A 21938-nucleotide genomic window follows, 5' to 3' on the forward strand; every position below is an offset into this window, starting at 1 on the left:
CCAAGCAGTGCAGTTTTCTGCAAGTCCTTCACCCTTATTGCAGCCCCTATTTGTTCCATTTACTTCTCAGGATTTTTACTCACTGTTCCCAGGGCTCCGACAATTATTGGTACTACTACCACCTTTTTCATCGACCACAACTGCTTAACCTCCCAAGCTAACCTGTCATATCTATTGACTTTTCTTTCTTCCTTATCGCATACTTTGTTGTCAGCTGGACATGCTATATCTATGATCCAGCATCGTTTGCTTTCTTTCTCAATTAACACTATGTCTGGTTTCTAATTCTCTATCTCATGGACGCACTGAATCATAAAATCCCATAGGATCGTTGCATTATCATTTACGATATCTTCGGGTTTATGTTCATACCACTTTTTTGCTCTGTCAAGTCCATACTTACTCCATATATTATTATTATTATTATTATTATTATTATTATTATGCAATGGCAAGAGAAATAAAAAAAAATGTAACAGAAAGTTGACAGCAAATGTTATTATTGTTGTTGACATGGTGGTGTGGTTGATGTTTTCTTATTATTGTTGATGTTGCTGTCATGCTTGTCATTGTGGTTGTCCTCCTCAATGTCCCCTAACAAGGGCCAGCAGCAAGTTCCTGTAGTCCCCACTGGTATCACCTTTTATGCAATCAACCAACGTTTGGCCATAGAGTTTGAAATATTCTTCTTTAATCTGCACCATATCAATCTGCAAGGAGACAAAACAACAGATATCACATCAATCCTCATTAGTCCAGGTTAGTTCACATCAATCCTCATTAGTCCAGGTTAGTTCACATTAATCCGCATCATTCAAATTAAAGTCAGTTCAAATAATGTTTTTTCAACTACAGTTGTTCATAGAATAGCATCTGGTGACACACACAGATACATATGTATATGAGGGGGTACCCAAAAGTAACCGGAAACGTTCTCTGTGAGACAGATCAGTTGTAGTCAAAGCTGCCACCACCAGAAGCCATTTGATATGATCCTCAGGCATCAGTCTGCTGGTTAGTGGTGTTGAATGGTGTCATGGGGCAAAATTTGTGCCACACAGAAGATCAAAAGCAGTCACAACTGAATGCATGCCATGAACTGAAAGAATAGTTGGAAGCTGATCTGGCCCTTGTTTGAAGGACATCACTAGGGACAAAAGCTGGTGCTATGCAATTTGTAGATATGGAAGAGGTGAAGAAAAAATGACAGAGGCTTTATATATATATATATATATATATATATTTCTTTACTGCCCACAAAGGGCTAAACATAGAGGAGACAAACAAGGACAGACAAAGGGATTAAGTCGATTACATCGACCCTAGTGCGAAACTGGTACTTTATTTATCGACCCCAAAAGGATGAAAGGCAAAGTCGACCTCGGCAGAATTTGAACTCAGAACGTAACGGCGGACGAAATACGGCTACACATTTCGCCCGGCGTGCTAACGTTTCTGTCAGCTCACCGCCTTGATATATATATCATTGTTTCATCATCATTTAACGTCTGCTTTCCATGCTAGCATGGGTTGGACAATTTGACTGAGGACTGGAAAACCAGATGGCTGCACCAGGCCCCAATCTTGATCTGGCAGAGTTTCTACAGCTGGATGCCCTTCCTAACGCCAACCACTCTGAGAGTGTAGTGGGTGCTTTTACGTGCCACCAGCACGAGGGCCAGTCAGTCGGTACTGGCAACGGCCATGCTCAAATGATGTTTTTTACATGCCACCAGCACAGGAGCCAGTCCAGCGACACCGGCAACAACCTCCCTCGAATGTTTTTTTCATGTGCCAGTAGGGCGACGCTGGCAATGATCCCGCTCGAATGGTGCTTTTTATGTGTCACCGGCACAGAAGCCAGTTAGCCGCTCTGGCAATGATCACGCTCAGATGGTGCTCTTAGCACTCCACTAGCATGGATGCCAGTCATCGAATTTGATTTCGATTTCACTTGCCTCAACAGTTCTTTGCAAGCAGGGTTACACCACTGGCATAGGCCAAAAGGTTATGGTCTCATTTGGCTTGCCGGGTCTTCTCAAGCACATATATACATATATATTATAATTTTGCTTGCGAAGACCTGTTGAGGCAAGTGTAAACAAACCCAAATTGCTAGCATGGCCGATGACAGTACCGCCTGATTGGCACTCATGCCAGTAGAACATTAGAAGCACATCCAACATGATCGTTACCAGGGCCATGGATTGGCTCCCATGCCATGATACGTGAAAAGCACCATTCGAGCATGATCGTTACCAGCATCGCTTTACCGGCACATGTACCGGTGGCACGTTAAAAACAATATTTGAGCCTGGTCGTTGCCAGTGTTGCTGGACTGGGTCCCATGCAGGTAGCACATGAAAACACCTTTTGAGTATAGTCATTGCCAGGACCACCTGACTGGCCCTCATGCCAGTGGCATGTAAAAAGCACCCACTACACTCTTGGAGTGGTTGGTGTTAGGAAGACCATCCAGCTGTAGAAACTTTGCCAGACCCAATTGAGCCTGGGGCAGTCTCTGGCTTACCAGTCCTCAGTCAAACCGTCCAACCCATGCCAGCATGGAAAGCAGATGTTAAACAATGTTGATGATGATGATGATGATTAAAAGACTAATGCAGAAGACAGAATGCTCCCAGTTAGACTCCGTCTTCCGTATCAATCTTTTAAGCTATACCCTAAATGCACCTCGGAATTCCAGACAGTATCACTGATGATGCCCAGTAGCCATAAGTGGTGAACGTGCTCTGCAGGCACACTACCAGGGACTTACCCCCGAAATAAGGTTTGGATACGGCATTTAGCATCTCCTTTCTAAACTTTAGTCCTTTAATTCAATATGTGTATGTGTGTATATATATATTGATAGTAAAAGCAAGTTATTGCTTTACTTCTGAGCAACCAATTTGGTGTCAAATGCTGAAAAAAAATAAAATAAAAAATAATAAAAAATATATATATAAAAATTTAAGTATAAATTAATAATTAAAAATTTTTTTAAATTTTAACTTTAAATTTAAATATTTCAAATTTTGAATTTTATATTTTATATATTTTGTATATTTTATATTAATTAATTTTATTTCTATGTTTTGGTTTATATTTTTCACTGTTTGATTTGCCTAATAGTGGTTTTATCTCTAATTTAATATATATATATTTATACTGTCATATTAGATTTAATCCTAAATCTAATTTTTCCCTGTATAAGTTTGGATTTACTCCGTAATATTATTATTATTATTTATATATATATATATATTGGCACGTAAAAAGCACCATCCGTTCGTGTCCGTTACCAGCCTCGCCTGGCCCCCGTGCCGGTGGCACATAAAAAGCACCATCCGTTCGTGGCCGTTTGCCAGCTCTGTCTGGCACCTGTGCGGGTGGCACGTAAAAAGCACCCACTACACTCACGGAGTGGTTGGCGTTAGGAAGGGCATCCAGCCGTAGAAACACTGCCAGATCTGACTAGGCCTGATGAAGCCTTCCGGCTTCACAGACCCCAGTTGAACCGTCCAACCCATGCTAGCATGGAAAACGGACGCTAAACGATGATGATGATGATGATGATATATATATATATATATATATATATATATATGGCATTCGCCTATATGGCATAGTTTCGGTTACTTCGCCATATATATATATATATATATATATATATATTATATATATATATATATATATATATATATATATATATATATATATATATATATATATATATATATATATATATATATGCGTAGAAGTGGTTGTGCGGTAAGTGGCTTGCTTACCAACTACATGGTTCCAGGTTCAGTCTCACTGCGTGGCACTCTGGGAAAGTGTCTTCTACTATAGCCTTGTGAGTGGATTTGGTAGACGGAAACGGAAAGAAGCCCGTCATATGTACATATGCATGTGTGTGTATGCGTTTGTCACCCCCAACATAACTTGACAAATGATGCTGGTGTTTTTACGTCCCCAAAACTTAGCAGTTCAGATGATGAATATGAAAGTGGTTGCTCTTTCACAAGGATGTATTTTGTCCAAGTATACACTTGTAAAAACTAACAGCTGTCCCGACTTTTATAAATACCTGGGCAGATGATCGAACCTGTTTCACCACAAGACCTTCCTGACCCAGCAAAATATGTGCACCGCTTACGGACATGTATGTCGCATTTGTCCCCTGCAGACCCCAGACAACAGAACGTCGCTTCACATGTCCCAAAAGACATCAATACTTGGACTCGTGTTTTCGTGAGAAACGATGGGATACTGTCTCAGCTTCGGCCACCGTATTCCGGGGCCTACAAAGTGATTAAAAAAGCACCAAAGTATTTCGTCCTCGATATTGGAGGAAAACGAAATACTGTATCTGTTGATCGTTTAAAAAAAGAATTCGTCGAAGAGGACTTACATTCAGTTCCCGCCGTTCCTCAAACGGACTCAACAACTTCAGCTTCACCCATCGCAAACCCCTCAGATTCGGCACAACCCGGCACACCAAATCAGGAGGAACAGTTCGATGGCCTGCAAGGTTTGTTCAAGTCTTTCGGGTAAGTTCAAACTCTTCACCTACCCATCATCTCAAGTGAAATGCCCACATCAACAAATAAAACAAATTGTTTCTTTTTCTTGTGGTTATGAACAATGTCCACATACATAACCCGAATGACTCTGCATCAACTGCAGACAAACCAAAAGAAAACAACCGACATGTATAAAAAAAAACAAACCAAAACCATTTCCTATGAACATTGTTCTGCTGATTCAACTGATTGAAAATTTCACAAACGAACTTTTTGCACAAACATATTTCATTTTTCTGTCCGTTCCTTGCATGTCCATATTTTTGGCTTTCTTTTAAAAATGTTTTGCTCTCTACATCACACCTGGATGCTTACCCACACTTGCAACACTCATATTTTCTTGTGTGTTATTACTTGCCCACTGTGCCACTGAATGACACCTTACCTCTATTAGACCTCAAATGGGTTGCCTAATCAATATCTCCCTTTCAATGTGCCACCTTATAACATGTGTGCTTCTGCCTAAGCATATACACCTTGCGCCCAACATATTGCACACACCAACTCTGAACATTAATTCCTTGCTTTATATTTTTATTTCTTTCACTTCCCATGTTTTGCACATCTATTCATTTGTCTCTAAATTAAACTCTATACACTTTTCTGCATTACACACAAAACCACACATTTTCAACATCACACGGATCTGCATCGTTCGACCTCTGTGGCTTTCTCATTTTTTCCACTACACACTTCCTTTTTCCGAGCTTAGATTGGAAACCGAATCTAAGGATTCTCACTCGTCTGATTCACCACTGACCAAAACAATCAAGAAAGAAATTTCTTTGGCCTTTTTAAAAAATGGTGGAATTGTTTCCCTTTGACCTTTAACCTCAGCAGTGTCATTTAGGGTTCAAGTGGACAGGAGGTGGCTTACTTAAAGTAGGAATTTCTCCTGTGATGTGTTTCTCCTTCTAGCTGTCCCGACTTTTATAAATACAGTAATCCGCCAAGGGACGGAGAGAGACTGGCTATGATATCGCCAGTCAGTAATTTCTCAGATATTCAACATGAACGACAGACGATACGGCAGAACCGAAACCGACACTACCGAATGACCAACGCATCCACAGACACGAAACACGTCTGCTTCTACCCCATCATTTCCACGGTATGTACCCTGTTAATTTCTTCGCCAGCTCGAAGCAGTTGGTAACGAATTGATGTAGAAAATATTTGTGTATACAACAAGTAAATGTCGTTTAAATATATTAATTAAACTCCGAACCGATGTTTTCACTGTTTACTTAGAAATCGTCCCACGTATGTATTTCATCTTCTACCTCAATATCTTGTGCTACACCTTTTCTCCACTACACACTCGTTTAACTCCATATCAATTAATATACTTGAAATTCATTAATTACTACTATAATTAGTGCCAACACTTATGAAATTCCAGTAGATGTTACAGAAGTTTTCATTCATTCGATATATATATATTATATTATATTTTATTATATATATATATATAGAAGACGGAATATACAAGAATTTATTATTAATCACGACAATTGATTCGACACATCCAGCATCTTTCATTTGCCAAATACATAACGATCACTGTCAAAATGACCAAGCTTTACCAGGAAGCTACCAGGTGTAAACCGTTTTATTATCCATCATATATATAGATAGATGCATATCTATCTATCCATCTGTCTATCTATCCTTCTATCTCTCTCTCTCTCTCTCTCTATATATATATATATATATATATATATATATATATATATATATATAGTTAGATAGATGTATATGTAGATAGATATGCATGAATGATTACATGTTATGCATATATGTACATGTAAATATATATGTATGAGTCCATCATTGACAAAACTAAGGACGGTCAAAATCAAGTGACCTGATGGTCTCAGTGTTGGAGGTGGCGGGGACTTATCTCCCCACCCCTCATGATATAAACAAGAGGGCATTTTCCACCAAAGAGCCATAGTATTTGCTTCAGTAACGTTTGTTCCAACAGAATATCCATGCCGAAGTGGGGATATAAATATTATCTCTCACTATTAATACCTGTCTCTGTTGCTGATTTTATATAAATATGAGAGAGAGAGAAACAGGGAGACAGAGAGAGTGTGGCCCAGGAGGATATGCAGTGAGGTAGTGGGGCAGTCAATCTTAAAACGTTGGGTGCCACAGAGGAGCTGACAACAGATTGAGATGTTTGGTGATAAGAAGTTCTTGAGAGGACCTGCCCACCGTCTTGAAACTGAGTCCTGGAAGGGCTGTCAATTCCACCCATTTGTAGCATTAATTCACACACCCCACCCCAGTGAACCCAAATACATCTTCTTCTTCCAGTCCTCTTCATGCACCCTGTTTATCTTTCCCTCCTCATTCCTGATTCCTCCTTAGCCAATTGTGCTTGAAACCACATTGTTGTCAGGCAAGTACCTTAACTATAAAGGCAGGCCTCCACCTATACACACACACATTTATATACATAAATTATATACATAAATTCATATATATATACAGACATACATATATGCATATATATATATATATATATATATATATATATATAATATATATATATACATACATACACACACACATATACATACACAGATATATACATACCAACAGGCATAGGAGTGGCTGTGTGGTAAGTAGCTTGCTTACGAAACTCATGGTTCTGAGTTCAGTCCCATTGCATGGCACCTTGGGCAAGTGTCTTCTACTATAGCTTTGGGCTGACCAAAGCCTTGTGAGTGGATTTGGTAACGGAAACTGAAAGAAGCTGTCATATATATGTATATATATATGTATGTGTGTGTGTATATGTTTGTGTGCCTGTGTTTGTCACCCCAACATCGCTTGACAACCAATGCTGGTGTGTTTACGTCCCTGTAACTTAGTGGTTTGGTAAAAGAGACTGATAGAATAAGTACTAGGCTTACAAAGAATAAGTCCTGAGGTTGATTTGCTCAACTAAAGATGGTGCTCCAGCATGGCCACAGTCAAATGACTGAAACAAGTAAAAGAGATATATACACACGTATGTATGTACACATAAATTTATAATATATCATCATCATCATCATCATAATCATTTAAAATCTGCTTTCCATGCTAGCATGGGTTGGACGGTTTTGACTGAGGGCTGGCGAACCAGATGGCTGCACCAGGCTCCAGTCTTGATCTGGCAGAGTTTCTACAGCTGGATGCCCTTCCTGACGCCAACAACTCCGAGAGCGTAGTAGGTGCTTTTACGTGTCACTGGCACAAGGGCCAGTCAGGTGGTACTGGCAATGGCCACTCTCAAATGGTGCTTTTTATATGCCACCTGCACAGGAGCCAGTCCAGCAGTACTGCAACGACCTCACTCAAATGGTTTTTTTTACACGCCACCAGCACAATTGCTAGTAAGGTAATATATATTTTATTCATTTATTTGTTTCAGTCATTTGACTGTGACCATGCTGGAGCACCACCTTTGGTTGAACAGTTTGACCCCAGGACTTATTTTTTGTAAGCCTAGTACTTATTCTATCGGTCTCTTTTGCTGAACCGCTAATTTACAAGGACATAAATACACCTACATCAGTTGTCAAGCAATGGTGGGGAGACACACACACACACATACAATGGGCTTCTTTCAGTTTCCATCTACTAAATCCACTTACAATGCTTTGGTTAATTTGAAGCTAAAGTAGAAGACACCTGCCCAAGGTGCCATGCAGTGGGACTGAACCTGGAACCATGTGGTTGGTAAGCAAAGTACAAACCTCACAGCCACTACTGCATGCGTGTGTGTGTATATTCATATATATATATATATATATATATATATATATGTATACATGTTCATGTATCCATACTTACTTCGCATCTGCTAACGATGACTCGGATTAAATTAGAGTCATTAGTGCCGAGTCCTTTTGTGTATTTGTAAAGGTGCTGAGCAAACAACGTCGGAGTTCCTCGGGCCATGGCAGCTGAAACAGAGAACATGGCAGGGTTAACTTTATGGGATAAATACCCCTCCCCACACACACACACATGGAGACATACATGTAAACACATACATATACACACACACACACACACACACACACATATATATATATATATATATATATATATATATATATATAATAATAGTAATAATAATTGTGTACAGTGCGCAGGTGCACTACAACTCATCTAAAGTGTATATATAATCAGGTGTAGTTTCGGCGGATTTCGGAAAGCATGAGGGCCTTAAAAGATGCAGTGTCATGGCAGTCAACAACTGACGCAGGCAGTTTATTCCATGCTTCAGCAACTCTGAGCGTGAAAAAATGTTTCCGAAAGTCATGGGAGCTGTATTGTTTTCTGACTTTGTAGTCATGTCCATGTGTGTTAGACACATGGAGATCAAAAAGGTGTTCAGTGTTGTTGTTGGTGAGGTGGTTGATAACTTTGTGGGTGTTTACCAAGTCCGTCGCCAAACGCCGGAGCTTTAGTGAATCCATGCCCAGGGAAACAAGGCGCTCAGAATATGGTAGGTGTCTGATGGAGGGTATGCGTTTGGTTGCACGTCTCTGGACAGATTCCAGGAGGTCAATGTTCTGTGCAAGATAGGGGTTCCAAACTGATGATGCGAATTCCAAGTGTGGTCGTACCATAGCTGTATACAGTTTTAAATAGATGGCTGGAGAGCGGCTAACAAAAGACCTGCTGAGTGATGCCAAGACACCCTCGGCCTTCCTGACAATCTTAGAGATATGCTTTGACCAACGCAAATCACTGCTGACAGTGATGCCTAGGTCACGCTCGCAAGAGGATTTCTTGATATCAGTGTTGTGGAGGGAGTATGTGAACGCAGGGTTTTTTCTCCCAAAATGCATGGTGGTACACTTGTCCACAGCCAGTTTCAGTTGCCAGTCTGTGATCCATTGCTGCATTGTGTCTAGGTCTGATTGCAGGAAAGAGTTGTAGACATCAGGATCTGTCCTCTTGATTTCAAGGTACAGCTTGATGTCGTCTGCATATTTCAATACTGTGGCATTCTTTAAATTGGCATCTATGTCGTTAATGTATGCCACAAACAAGAGGGGACCAAGGACAGATCCCTGTGGTACACCCGATGACATCTCATATGGTGTAGAGTGCTGTCCTAGAACTGTGACTACCTCCTTTCGGCTGAGGATGAAGGATTTCAACCAGTTAAAAAGGTCATCCCCCACACCCATTGCAGAGAGTTTCACCATAAGCCTTTTGTGTGGCACAGAGTTGAAAGCCTTAGCAAAGTCAAGGTAGACAACATCCACCCATGAGCCACTGTCAGTAATCTGAGTAATGTCCTCAAGGAACTCGACAAGCTGGTCACTGCAGCTGGAGTTAGGGACAAATCCATATTGTGAGGGTCGGATGAGACTGTGAGAGCTCCAGAAGTTCCAGAGTGTTTCTCTGACACACGATTCCATCAGTTTTGCAATACAGCTAGTGAGACTGACTGGGCGATAGTTGACAGGTGATGTGCGGTCGCCCTTTTTGAACAGAGGAATGACACTGGCAGTTTTCCACTGCTCCGGAGTAGCACCATTGTTGAGACAGTACTGGAAGAAAATAGAAAGCTGGTGTAAAAGGAAGTGCCTGCCACGTTTGAGAAGCAGGTATGTAACTCCATCGAGACCAGGGGAGGCATAGTTGCGCTTATTTTGAAGGTGACGTCGCAGCATTGCAGGTGTAAATTCCATAGTTGTTATGGAGTTTGCTGTTAGTGATGGTGAAGATGGTACATTTTGACTTTCTACAGTGAATATGTTTGCATAGCACTCGGCAATGAGTTCTGCGCATTCCTTGGGGTCGTCAGTGATCTGGTTTGTGTGAGGGTTGCGAAGAGGGCCCACTGGAGAGTGAGGTCTCTGCTTTGAGTGCACATATTTCCAGAAAACCTTGCTGTCAGGATTGGCTGCTATGCACTGTTCAAATTCAAGCACTGCTTTTTTTGTCACTTGCTTGAGATGGTTGGAGGATTTATTCTGCTTCTTCCTGTTGGTGTCTGATTTATGCAACCTGTATTCCCGTTCAGCAGTCCGACGTTCCCTCCTGGCAAGTCGGACCGCTGAAGTTTCCCAAATTGCCCTTTTGGGGTGGTTCTTCTTTTTTTGTTTACGTGGCACTGATGCTGCACATGCTGCCCATATTGAGTCCAGGATACTCTGGAGTATAGTATTCACATCTCCAGAGTTGTAGAATTCACGCCAGTTTGGGTGCTGTAGTTCAGTGTGGTACAGGTTCCAATCTGCTCTCTTCCAATCGAAGGAAGCAGATTGGAGATGGTTCAGGTTTTTGTTGCCCGCAAGAGCCAGATTGGCGATGATCATAGCATGATCAGAGTCACCTAGAGGTTCCTCCGTAGTGCAATTGATAACCGCTTCAGGAGTTGTGGTGAAGAGCAGGTCCAAGGTGTTGTCGCCTCTTGTTGGAGAGGTGACTACTTGTGACTAGTTTGAGTCCAGCACAAGCTCAACAAAATCGTTTGCACTCTGTGGCCAATGGAAGGTCTCCCAATCGATCTCAGGATGATTGAAATCGCCTGCAATAAAAACATAAGTGGCTGTTTTCCTGGCAGCAGCTCGGAGGATATTGCAAAGCTGTGTGTCCCGATGGTAACTTGGGGGACGATAAACAACGCCAAGCAGGAGTGTTGACATGGTCATACGCACGTTATACTTATTTGTATGAATGTATGTATGAATCGCTTAATTTTAATCATCTTATCAATTTAATTTAATATAATGCAATGTTTAACTGACCCTAAATTCCAAATCTTATTATCCTGACGAGACCCAACTTGAATGAAAGGAAAGCAAATTTAAACAACTCTTTGATTTGAAAAAAATTTTAGGAAATAAAATTTTATCAAAATTCAATGAAAATAATTATTTTATTCCTTTTACTTCACTCTCTGATTCTCTTTTCTCTTTTACTTGTTTCCGTCATTTGACTGTGGTCATGCTGGAGCACCGCCTTTAGTTGAAGAAATCAACCCCAGGACTTATTCTTGTAAGCCTAGTACTTATTCTATCAATCTGTTTTGCCAAATCGCTAATGTTATGGGGATGTAAATGCACCAGCATCGGTTGTCAAGTGATGTTGGGGGTACAAACACAGACACACAAACATATATATATATACACACACACACACACACATATATACGACAGGTTTCTTTCAGTCTCCTTCTACTAAATCCACTCACAAGTCTTTGGTTGGCCCGAGTAGAAGACACTTGCCCAAGGTGCCATGCAGTGGGACTGAATCCAGAACCATGTGGTTCGGTAGCAAGCTACTTACCACACAGCTACTCCTACACCACTCCACTCACTAAGGAAAAATGTTTTTAAAAAATTGATTCCTTGCAAGATGATTCTCTCCTTTGACAAAGAGATGAAAAACCGACCAACTGGAAAAGTGTGTCTTGTAAACAATATTTGTTTGAATTATCTCCCTTTGTGCCCAACTGCTTTGGGATCAATAAAAAAGACAAATGAAACAAAACTACTTTCATATTTGCAAGTAAACCCTCTCGAAAGGGACGTTGCTCCAGTCTGGTCACAATCCATTGACTGAAACCAGTAAATATCAAAATAATAAAACTTAGTTTCCAAATGAGTTAATGTTTGCAGTTGCTCAGCCCCCCCCCTCACACACGTAGCTCTGTCAGCCAACAAAATGATGAATGTCCTTACCAATGGCTAAATAAGCATCTCTCAGGTTTCCGCTGGTCTCAGAACGTATTGCGTGTTCCAAATCATGGCCTACCTTTTCACGGTAGAACTTCATAACCTGGAAGAGGTGGGGAAAACTGCGACCAGCCAACACGGCATTAAATTTCTTCTCATCTGTCCCCAATTTGCCCTCTCCAGCCTAAAAAACATTCACACAAAATTTTAATCAGGTTTTGAGAGATTAATTTCATTAAAAAAATATCACAAATTTTCAAAATGGAGTTATTTGGGACACAAAGGGGCCAGAAAGGAAGGCATTGCACATTGATTGGAGATGTCATGGCTAAGTGGTTGTGATGTCTGCTGTACAAACTAATGATCTCAGGTTCAGTCCCACTCAAACTTGCAACTGATCTGTCTTTTGAATGAAATTGGTGAATAGAAACTGTATGGAAGCGTCTTGTGTGTGTGTGTGTGTGTGTGTGTATGCATATACTCCTGCATATATATATCGTTGTATCAGCCAGTCTATCAGATATTGTTATGTAATGCTAGCCACAATGCATTTCCTCACATTATTGTGGCTTTTGAATGATGACAGCCCATTGCCCCTGAATGGGATTCCACTCTGTCGCAGGGTTATCCATTTACAGCTGAGTGGACTGGAACAATGTGAAACGAAGTGTTTTGCCCAAGAACACAATGCACAGGCATTGAAACCAGGGTCTTGTGATCATGAGTACAACACCCTAACCACGGGGAAATTCACCTTTACAATGCATATAATTACATTCATACGTCTGTCTGTCTGTCTGTAGGTAAGTAAGTAGGCAGGCAGATAGGTAGAAAGACATAGATACATACATAGATATATGTATATGTGTGTGTGTGCATGTACATACATACATACATACATACTGTAAAAATCTGCAAAACTTTCCAGAAGCTTATCATTTAAATATAATATATGAGCACTGGATATCTCTCTTTTCTCACCGGAAACACCCTCCTTCACAGGTGATATCCTCTATCATACCTGTAATCTCCTCTCTCTCTCTCCAGCCCTGGACAAATGCTATTAATTTAGCTGCCCACCTATTTAATCAGCTATCTTTTGTTTTTACCCAAAATTTGTCAACAAACTACTTGGTAATTTCCATGGACGTTTTTAAGTGGAAAGAGAAAGCAAATGGGCTGTGTGTGCATGCTGTTCCTCTGTGTGTGTGTGTGTGTGTGTGTGTGTGTGTGTGTGTGTGTGTGCTTGTTCTTGTCTGTGTGTGTGTGTGTGCGTGTGTTCTTGTTCTTGTGTGTGGGTGGCATATTTGTTCCTCTTTTCTCTCACCTGAAACTCCTCCATCACTGGTGGTATCCGCTTTCATACCTGCAATTTCTTCTCCCTCTCTCCCCTGGGACAAATGCAAGTAGTTTAGCTGCCCACCTTCTTAATCTAAAATTAGCATATTGATTTTCATATTCTCCTTTATCTATCTTCATTGATTTACTTACTTATATCTGCAACACCAGTAATGCTTAAATTTACGTTTTTACGATGTCCATAATGCTTATATTCACAATGCCACTAACACCTATTCCTACCCCCAGCAGAAATAGCAATCTTAACATGCTTGAATGTTTGAATGATGACAGGTCGAGAGTGAGAACAGGTGTTGCATGTCTATCAAATGAACACGGAAACCTTCTTTTCAGGTACTGAACAACATCTCCCCTCCCCATATCTCCTCCCACATTCCTTTCCCAGTTTTTAGAGTTGGCACTGTCAATGTAGGCACTCTGAAATGTAGGTCTAGTGAGATGGTAGAGATACTTGAATGGAGGTGTGTTGATGTATGCTGCATGCAAGAGGTAAGGTGGAGAGGAGCTTCAGCCAGGGTCCTCACAGGCAAGGCACATAGGTAAAAATCTTCTGGGAAGGTAACTGTGATGCAGTATGGGGTGTAGGCATACTCCTTGTGCAGAAATGGGTGGATAAGGTCATAAAGGTAGTCAGGATGTGCAATAGAGTGCTTAAGCTCAGGCTAGTCCTGCAGAATAGTATAGCTACAATTATCTCTGCCTACACCCCACAAGCGGGCCTACCACTTTTATGATACCCTTCTACAGGCTACCTCAAAGATGAGTGCCAATGACCTCATCTTTGCAACAATAATAACTGAATCAATAATTGCATTAAGAACACCAGTGTTACCTACTTTGTAAAGAGAAGTAGCGTCCTGCTGTGCGAGTCCCAGGTCGACATCTTCTTTCCTGGTTTGTTCTCGAGTTCCGCTCACCTGAGACAAAAGCAAATGTCGAAAATGGCCGCTGCAGTCACCAGAAATGTCTTCTTCAAGACTGACTTCATATTCTACAAAAAGCAACAGCAATTACTTATTAGTAATTAATGTTAACGGGGTGGTGATGGGGGGGTGTAGGAATTCGTTAAGACCTTTCAGTCTTACAAGTTGTAAGCTGATCTCACCCGGGGCCCACAGTCGAAAGAAGGCACTGTAGCATGAAGTGATCCTTTGACTTCTGGAATCTTGTTGAAACCTCCAATTAAATGAAATCAGCCCAGAAGACAAACATTAAATAATGTTGATGAGGATGAGGAGGAGGAGGATGTGTCTATTTTACAAACAGACAGAAAAACAATGCATTTGAGGCTGGGGGGGGTTGGGGTCGTGATGACATTTTACTCACCAACAGAATATCGTTGTTTAATGGCCGCCATTCTTTCAGGATCACGAGAGAAGATGATCTCGATGAGTGTGGTTTCGTCAGTGCCTAAACCCTGTGAAAAGATAAAATAGATCATGGGACATGTTGGGGGAGATCATGTGATCTGTTAGGGTCATAAAGACATGGGATAGGTCATGTGACCTATCACAGGGAATTAAGTGACCAAGTAGATCATGTGACCTCTCAAAATTAGGAAACCCTCTTTACAATGGCTCCCTTTGCTAAAAATAACAGCCAAATCTCCCTCAAATCATAGATGAATCTTAAATGCAGAACTCCACATTTGATCCAACACCTTCACTAATATATACAAAAAGATGGAATGGTCACAGTTGGATTGTTTTTGATCAGAGGTGAAGTGCATCAGAACTGGCCTCGGGGTTAAAATACAAGAAGGAAGGACACATTAGATAATGTAGTCCTAGATACACTCCTGTCTGAATAAAAGATGGTGTGGCTTTGGTTGGAACATCTTCGATCATAAGTCTGTGGGATCAGGGCTGACCTGAGTTTAAACAACAACAACAAAGCCACACAGACACATGGACACACAGACATGTCTGACGTGTGAAACACAGTCAACTCACCTTCATTGCTTTCCGCAGTTCTTTGACATCATAGAGAACAGGTTCAGTGAGGAGGGCAACAGCCGTGTCTTTATAACGGAAACTGAGATCAGCCGCTACATCACTTACCATGGCCTGGAACAACAGGGTAGAAAGAGAGGTAGAAGGTTCAAATCACAGCATGGCTCTTGTGGTATATATACATATATATATATATATATATATATATATATATATATATATATATATATCATATATATACATCATATATATATATATACATCATATATATACATCATATATATATATATATATATCATATATATATATATATATATATATATCATATATATATATATATATATACATCATATATTACATCATATATATATATATATATATATATTATATATATATATATATATATATATATATATATATATATGTATGTATATATATTCACACTCATCCACATACATACACATAAACACACAAACATAGATACATACACACAATACTTCAACACAAACATACACAGATACATTCGCACGGATATAGAAACACTCTCTTGCGTACCCATCCGTACATTTATCCACACATACATACCCCAACACCCATCTTCTACAACTGCACACATTGCCCACCACCAGCACAATGGTTACCTTGTTGTACTTCTTGTCGTAGGCCAGCATCATCTCCTGCCTCTGATTGTAATTATATCTGCTCAGCAGCTCAATGACTTTGGCATCGTTTGTTCCTGTAGCAAAATAACATTGTGTCAGAGATGGAAGCACTAGACCCTCTGCCGTGGCACAATGACACGGTGTCACACAGAGGCACATGTCTCATTGTTAGTATATTACCCTCATCATTGTTTTTTCTCCATTTTCTACAATGTGTGTGTGGGGGGTGGGGTGTAAAGAAGCACTTGTTTTCAGTACTTCTTTGAGGGGAGAAGGGATACTGCTGACCGCATTGGGCTCAGTAATGGGAGTCTTTGAAGGATCTTGTTTCATTACTTTTTTTCCCCCAGTCCTTATTCACATTTTTTGATAGTTCTCCATGTAGACTCAGCAACCGTTTTCTCTACCCACAAAATTTCCATCAACCAATTGAATTACCTGCCCCTCAATTAACATATAACTGGCTGAGTATACCAGAGACACTTGTATTCGGGCCAAAGAAGCAGGATACAATGTATGACAAGGCCATACCTTTTGAATTACATATATAATCTGCACAGCATGCTTCCATACAGTTTCCCTTGCTCCATTTACAAGATAGGGGTCAACCGAAGGCTGTAAAAATGACATTTGATCAGGATGGATTGAACTTGGAACCTTGTGGTTGCAAAGCAAACTTCTTAACCATCCAACCACATGACACACCAGTAACAGGATTGTTAGATATTAACCTCTGTGCTTACTGTTCCAGCTAGAAATAGTTGCTAAATAAACCTCTAATTACCAAAATATACAGTAGTTTCGATAAAGCAATTACAAAATAGTATAATATATGGTTAATATAACAAGATATGTGACTTGGACAAATCGGAATTATTATCCAAAGAATTAGTAGACAAAAATACCCTCTATAAGTGATGAAATTTTAAAAAGACAAACAAGGGAGATAAATCCAATAAGGTCAGTTAATTGAAATATTTTGGATGGTTTAAACATTAACATGTGGAATAGCATGTCTCTCTCTGTATGTATGTGTGAGTATATACATACAGAGTGCGATGGGTAAATTGTCACCATTTTATTTTTAATTTTGTGCATGCGCATTCTTTGTTTTTGATTTTGTTGACTACACAGTATAGTAGGGTCAGTTGGGCACCATGATGCAGTTCACTCTGCCAGAAATTTGGAAACAACAAGCTATACTGCTTGGCATTTACACTAGAAGCTCCAATATGTATATTTCAGAGTGTTTGGGTGTCAATGTGAGGACATGTACTGAGAGTGATAAAAATCAAACATGCAGTCAATATCATGATGTCTGGAGTGATCACTAGTGATGGCAACGTTATGCCTCTATTCATCTTCCCACACAGCCTCAGACTCCACACAAATGCTTACATCAATTGCCTGGAGGAGGAAGTGCTGCCCTGGGTCAAGAGGCTGGCTGCTAGAACACCCTATGTCTGGCAACAGGACTCTATACCATGCCACACAAGCAGGAGAACCCAGTCGTGATTATCAGACTATTTCTGTGACCACATCACCCCTAACATCTGGCCACCTAACTCCCCAGACTGCAATCCCCTTGATTATTATGTGTGGGGTGCAGTTATATCACCAAAGATGAACTGAAGTCAAGGATTATGACAGCATTCACCAACTTAAACAAGGAGACCATCAAGAAGAGTTGCAAGAAATTCTGAAGTCGTCTGGAGGCCATGGTTGAAGCCAATGGCAATTTTATTGAGTAAATTTACTCTTTAGTATTTCAAGATATTTTTAGGTAATTTTGGTAAATGTATCTGTTAAAATGAGATGTCAGTGTTATTTTCAATTTTACATAATTTAGATGACAGTTTATTCACCACACCGTATATATGTGCCAGTGACACATAAAAAGCATCATTCTAACATGGTCAATGCCAGGTCCACCTGATTGGTTCCCATGCCGGTGGCACGTAAAAAGCACCATCCGAAAGTGGTCAATGCCAGTACCCACTGACTGGCTCCCGTGCCAGTTGCATGTAAAAAGCACTATCCAACATGATTGGTGCCTGGTCCGCCTGTGTGGCTCCTGTGCTGGTGGAATGTAAAAATCACCCACTACACTCTCAGAGTGGTTGGCATTAGGAGAGGCATTCAGCTGTAAGAAACTCTGCCAGACCAGAGTGGAGCCTGGTGCAGCTGCTGGCTCTCCAGACCTCTCTCAAACCATCCAACCCATACCAGCATGGAAAACAGACATTAAACGATGATAATGATGATGATGATGATGATATATATATATATATATATATATATTATATATATATATATATATATATATATAATAAATATTAGGGAATAAATCCAAATTTACAGGGAAAAAAAATCAGATTTAGGATTAAATCCAATTTTATAGTAAAATATTATAAAATATTATTAGAGACTATTTATTAAAATTTTATGTATTGATTAAGTCTTTCCTTGTTTGTTTTGCAAAATAGTGGTTTTGTCTCTAATAATATTTTATATATATATATATATATATGTGTGTGTGTGTGTGTCTGTTTCTCTCTCTATCTATCTATCTATCTCCTCAGTTCTCTCTACATTTCACAAAAAACTCATTTTCTGTTTTTCTCTTCATTAAAAATAAACAAGTCAATTATCTACAAATGTCCACTTGGTAGATTACATAGCACACTAATGGCTAAAATTTGTACTGTTTACTATAACCTGTGTGGCTCAGATAATTAGACTTATTGGATCTATTCTAAAAAGATAAAAGCTACCCTTAACTTTGGTAACATTTAAAAATCAACATAAACAGTCGCAATAAAGTTATGTTGACCCCAGAACTCCCCCAATTCTACACCCTGGGATAACGGCACTTCATATTCCCAATACACAAGAAATGGGTCCATTTTACAGGGAAAGTTAAAAAGTAAAAACAAAAAAACTCAACTGTTTTGAATTAAAAAAAATAAAAAACAGCATAGAAAATAATAGATTAATTAATAATTGAATAAAGAAAATTAATTAATAATGATTTTGTATTTAACTAATAAAAATTGTGTTAAAACTACTTAATAGTAATTGTGCATTTAATTAAAAATAATTACATAAAAATAGATTACTTAAAATCAAAGATGTAAAAGGGGATTAATTAATATTGATTGTGTATTTAATTAAAAATAATTGTTTAAACTAGATTATGAATAACAGATTTTCTAAAACATTTGTAGATTTCCCGAACACTTAAATTCTGTATAAAGTAAGCATTTCCATAATTTAAAAAGCAAGGCCCATGGTGGTAGGTATCTTGATTACTGAGATTGACCCAAGGTTTGAAGTGTAAGGGGAAGGTACAGTCAACGAGACCAACTCCAGCATGGGACTGGAGACCTTATTTTATTAATTGTTGATGGATAAAGACAAAGTTTGCCTCATCAGGGTTTGAATTTGGGACATAATTAGCTTGAAGATCGAGCACAAAGAATTTTGTTTGTCTCTCAACAGGTTTAACAGTTGGTAGACATGTCACCATCATCATCATTTAATATCACTTTTCCTTGCATGTAGGGGTCAGATGGAATTTGTTGGGGGAAGATTTTCTACAGGTGGATGCTTTTCCTGTCACCAAACTTCACCTGTTTCTAAGCAAAGCAATATTTTCCTGTGACCAGGCATGTTTTTCATGCAAGACTAGAAACAAACAACACCACTATGTGATGGTGATGCTTGTTTACAACCACCCAGGTGACATCAAGACAAGGCCACCCATAAACACACACCCACACATAACGTATGTATGCAATAGGCTTCCTTTAGTTTCCATTTACCGAATCTGCTCACAAGGCTTTTGTCAACATAAGCTGTAGTAAAAAGACTCCTTCACTGGCTGCCACACAGTGGGGCTGAACCTGAGACCTTATGCTTTGGAAACAAGCTTCTTAACTGCACAGCAACATCTATAGCTCTATCATTTATCGTTGACTTCTTTCACCCATGAGACTGTGGCCATGCTGGGGCACTGCCTTGAAGAATTGTTTCAGTTGAATGAATCGACCCCAGGACTTATTTTTCTTCAAGCTTAGAACTTATTGCAGTCTTTTTAGTTTGACTGCTTCTGGTTGTCAAGCAGTGATAGGGGACAAACACAGATACAGACAGCCCTGCTACATACACACACACACGCACATGTACAGACACACATACACACATACAAAAATATACACATACACGTGTTTGTGTGTGTGTGTGTATATATATATATATATATATCTAAGGCACGGGAATGGCTGTATGGTAAGAAGCTTGCTTCCCAACCACATGGTTCCAGGTTCGGTCCCATTGTGTGGTATCTTGACCAACTGTCTTCTACTATAGCCTCGGGCCAACCAAAACCTTGTGTGTGGATTTGGTAGACAGAACCTGAAAGCAGCCTGTCATATATTTATATATATCTATTTTTATATATATATGGGCATGGCTGTGTGGTTAGGGAGCTTGCTTCCTATCTACATGGTTTCGGGTTCAGTCCCACTGCGTGACACTTTGGGTAGGTGTCTTCCACTATAGCCCCGAGCTGACCGAAGCTTTGTGATTGAATTCAGTAGGCGGGAGTTACTGCCGTGTGTGTATGTGTGCGTATAGCTGCTCAATGCCTCTCCGAAAGAGAGAGAAGGATGTATATATATATATATGTATAATGTGTGTGTGTGTACATATGTACTTGTGTGTCTGTGTTTGTTCCCCCACCATTGCTTGACAACCAATGTTGGTGTGTTTACATCCCCAAAACTTAGCGGTTTGGCAAAAGAGACTGATAGAATAAGTACTAGGCATGCAAAGAATAAGTCTTGGAGTTGATTTTTCAACTAAAGGTGGTGCTCCAGCATGGCCACAGTCAAATGACTGAAGCAAGTAAAAGAATAAAAGAATATGCTGAGGACTGAAACCATGCAGTTGGGAAGCAAGCTTCTTACCACACAGCCACACCTGTGTGGCACCTTGAGCAAGTGTTTCTACTGTAGACTTGGGCCAACGAAAGACTTTATGGATTTTTGTGAAAATGTGCTCCTTTTGTCAGTAATTTTACAAAATTGCCTAACTTTCCATGAATTCTTGAAACCCCTACTTTAGCTAATCTTCTCCGAAGGCCATCATCTGAAGTTTTCTCCTCGTGATCTAGTTCTTCTCATGGATTCTAATTTAAATGTTTTGAGAAATCAGTTTGAGAGATCAACTCTGTGATATTTATAAATCGGTTTTGTGATGACAGATATATATATAATGTGTAGACAGGGATTATTACCAAGACCAGCAATTGCTTTATGTAGCACCTCTGCTGCTGTGGTTGCATTAAAGTTCTTGGCTGCTGTAACAGTTCCCTGGAATGACAAAGAAAGGAAGCATCTTTAACAAGTGCAGTCATTTATCAAAATATCACATTCACTGAAGCAAAACTGTTGGAGAAACGACTGGCATGCTTTGTCATCACTACAGCTTTCCAATAACTCTGATCAAAGACTACATGGTCTGATCAATAAGTATCTGGACTGTTATATATATATATATATATATATATATATATATATATGTATATATATGTATATATATGTATATATGATATATATATATATATATATATATATATATATATATGTATATATGTATACATACATACATACA

At 39.6% G+C, this 21938-nt stretch overlaps 1 protein-coding gene across 1 annotated transcript in view; it reads right to left on the reverse strand.

Moving 5' to 3' along the window:
• Positions 1–202: 202 nt before the first annotated feature.
• LOC115226757 (annexin A4-like) overlaps positions 203–21938 on the reverse strand; it is a 28905-nt gene continuing 7169 nt past the window's right edge. Inside the window, exons 2-9 of the mRNA XM_029797778.2 lie at positions 21562–21637; positions 16242–16336; positions 15601–15714; positions 14975–15065; positions 14485–14639; positions 12296–12473; positions 8439–8551; positions 203–710 (exon numbers count right to left, since the gene is read on the reverse strand). Of these exons, the coding sequence (XP_029653638.2) occupies positions 585–710; positions 8439–8551; positions 12296–12473; positions 14485–14639; positions 14975–15065; positions 15601–15714; positions 16242–16336; positions 21562–21637 (948 nt within the window). The 3' untranslated portion in view covers positions 203–584. The remainder of the gene's footprint in view (positions 711–8438; positions 8552–12295; positions 12474–14484; positions 14640–14974; positions 15066–15600; positions 15715–16241; positions 16337–21561; positions 21638–21938) is intronic.

Source organism: Octopus sinensis, linkage group LG30, assembly GCF_006345805.1.
Source record: "Octopus sinensis linkage group LG30, ASM634580v1, whole genome shotgun sequence".
Taxonomy (NCBI): Eukaryota; Metazoa; Mollusca; class Cephalopoda; order Octopoda; family Octopodidae; genus Octopus; species Octopus sinensis.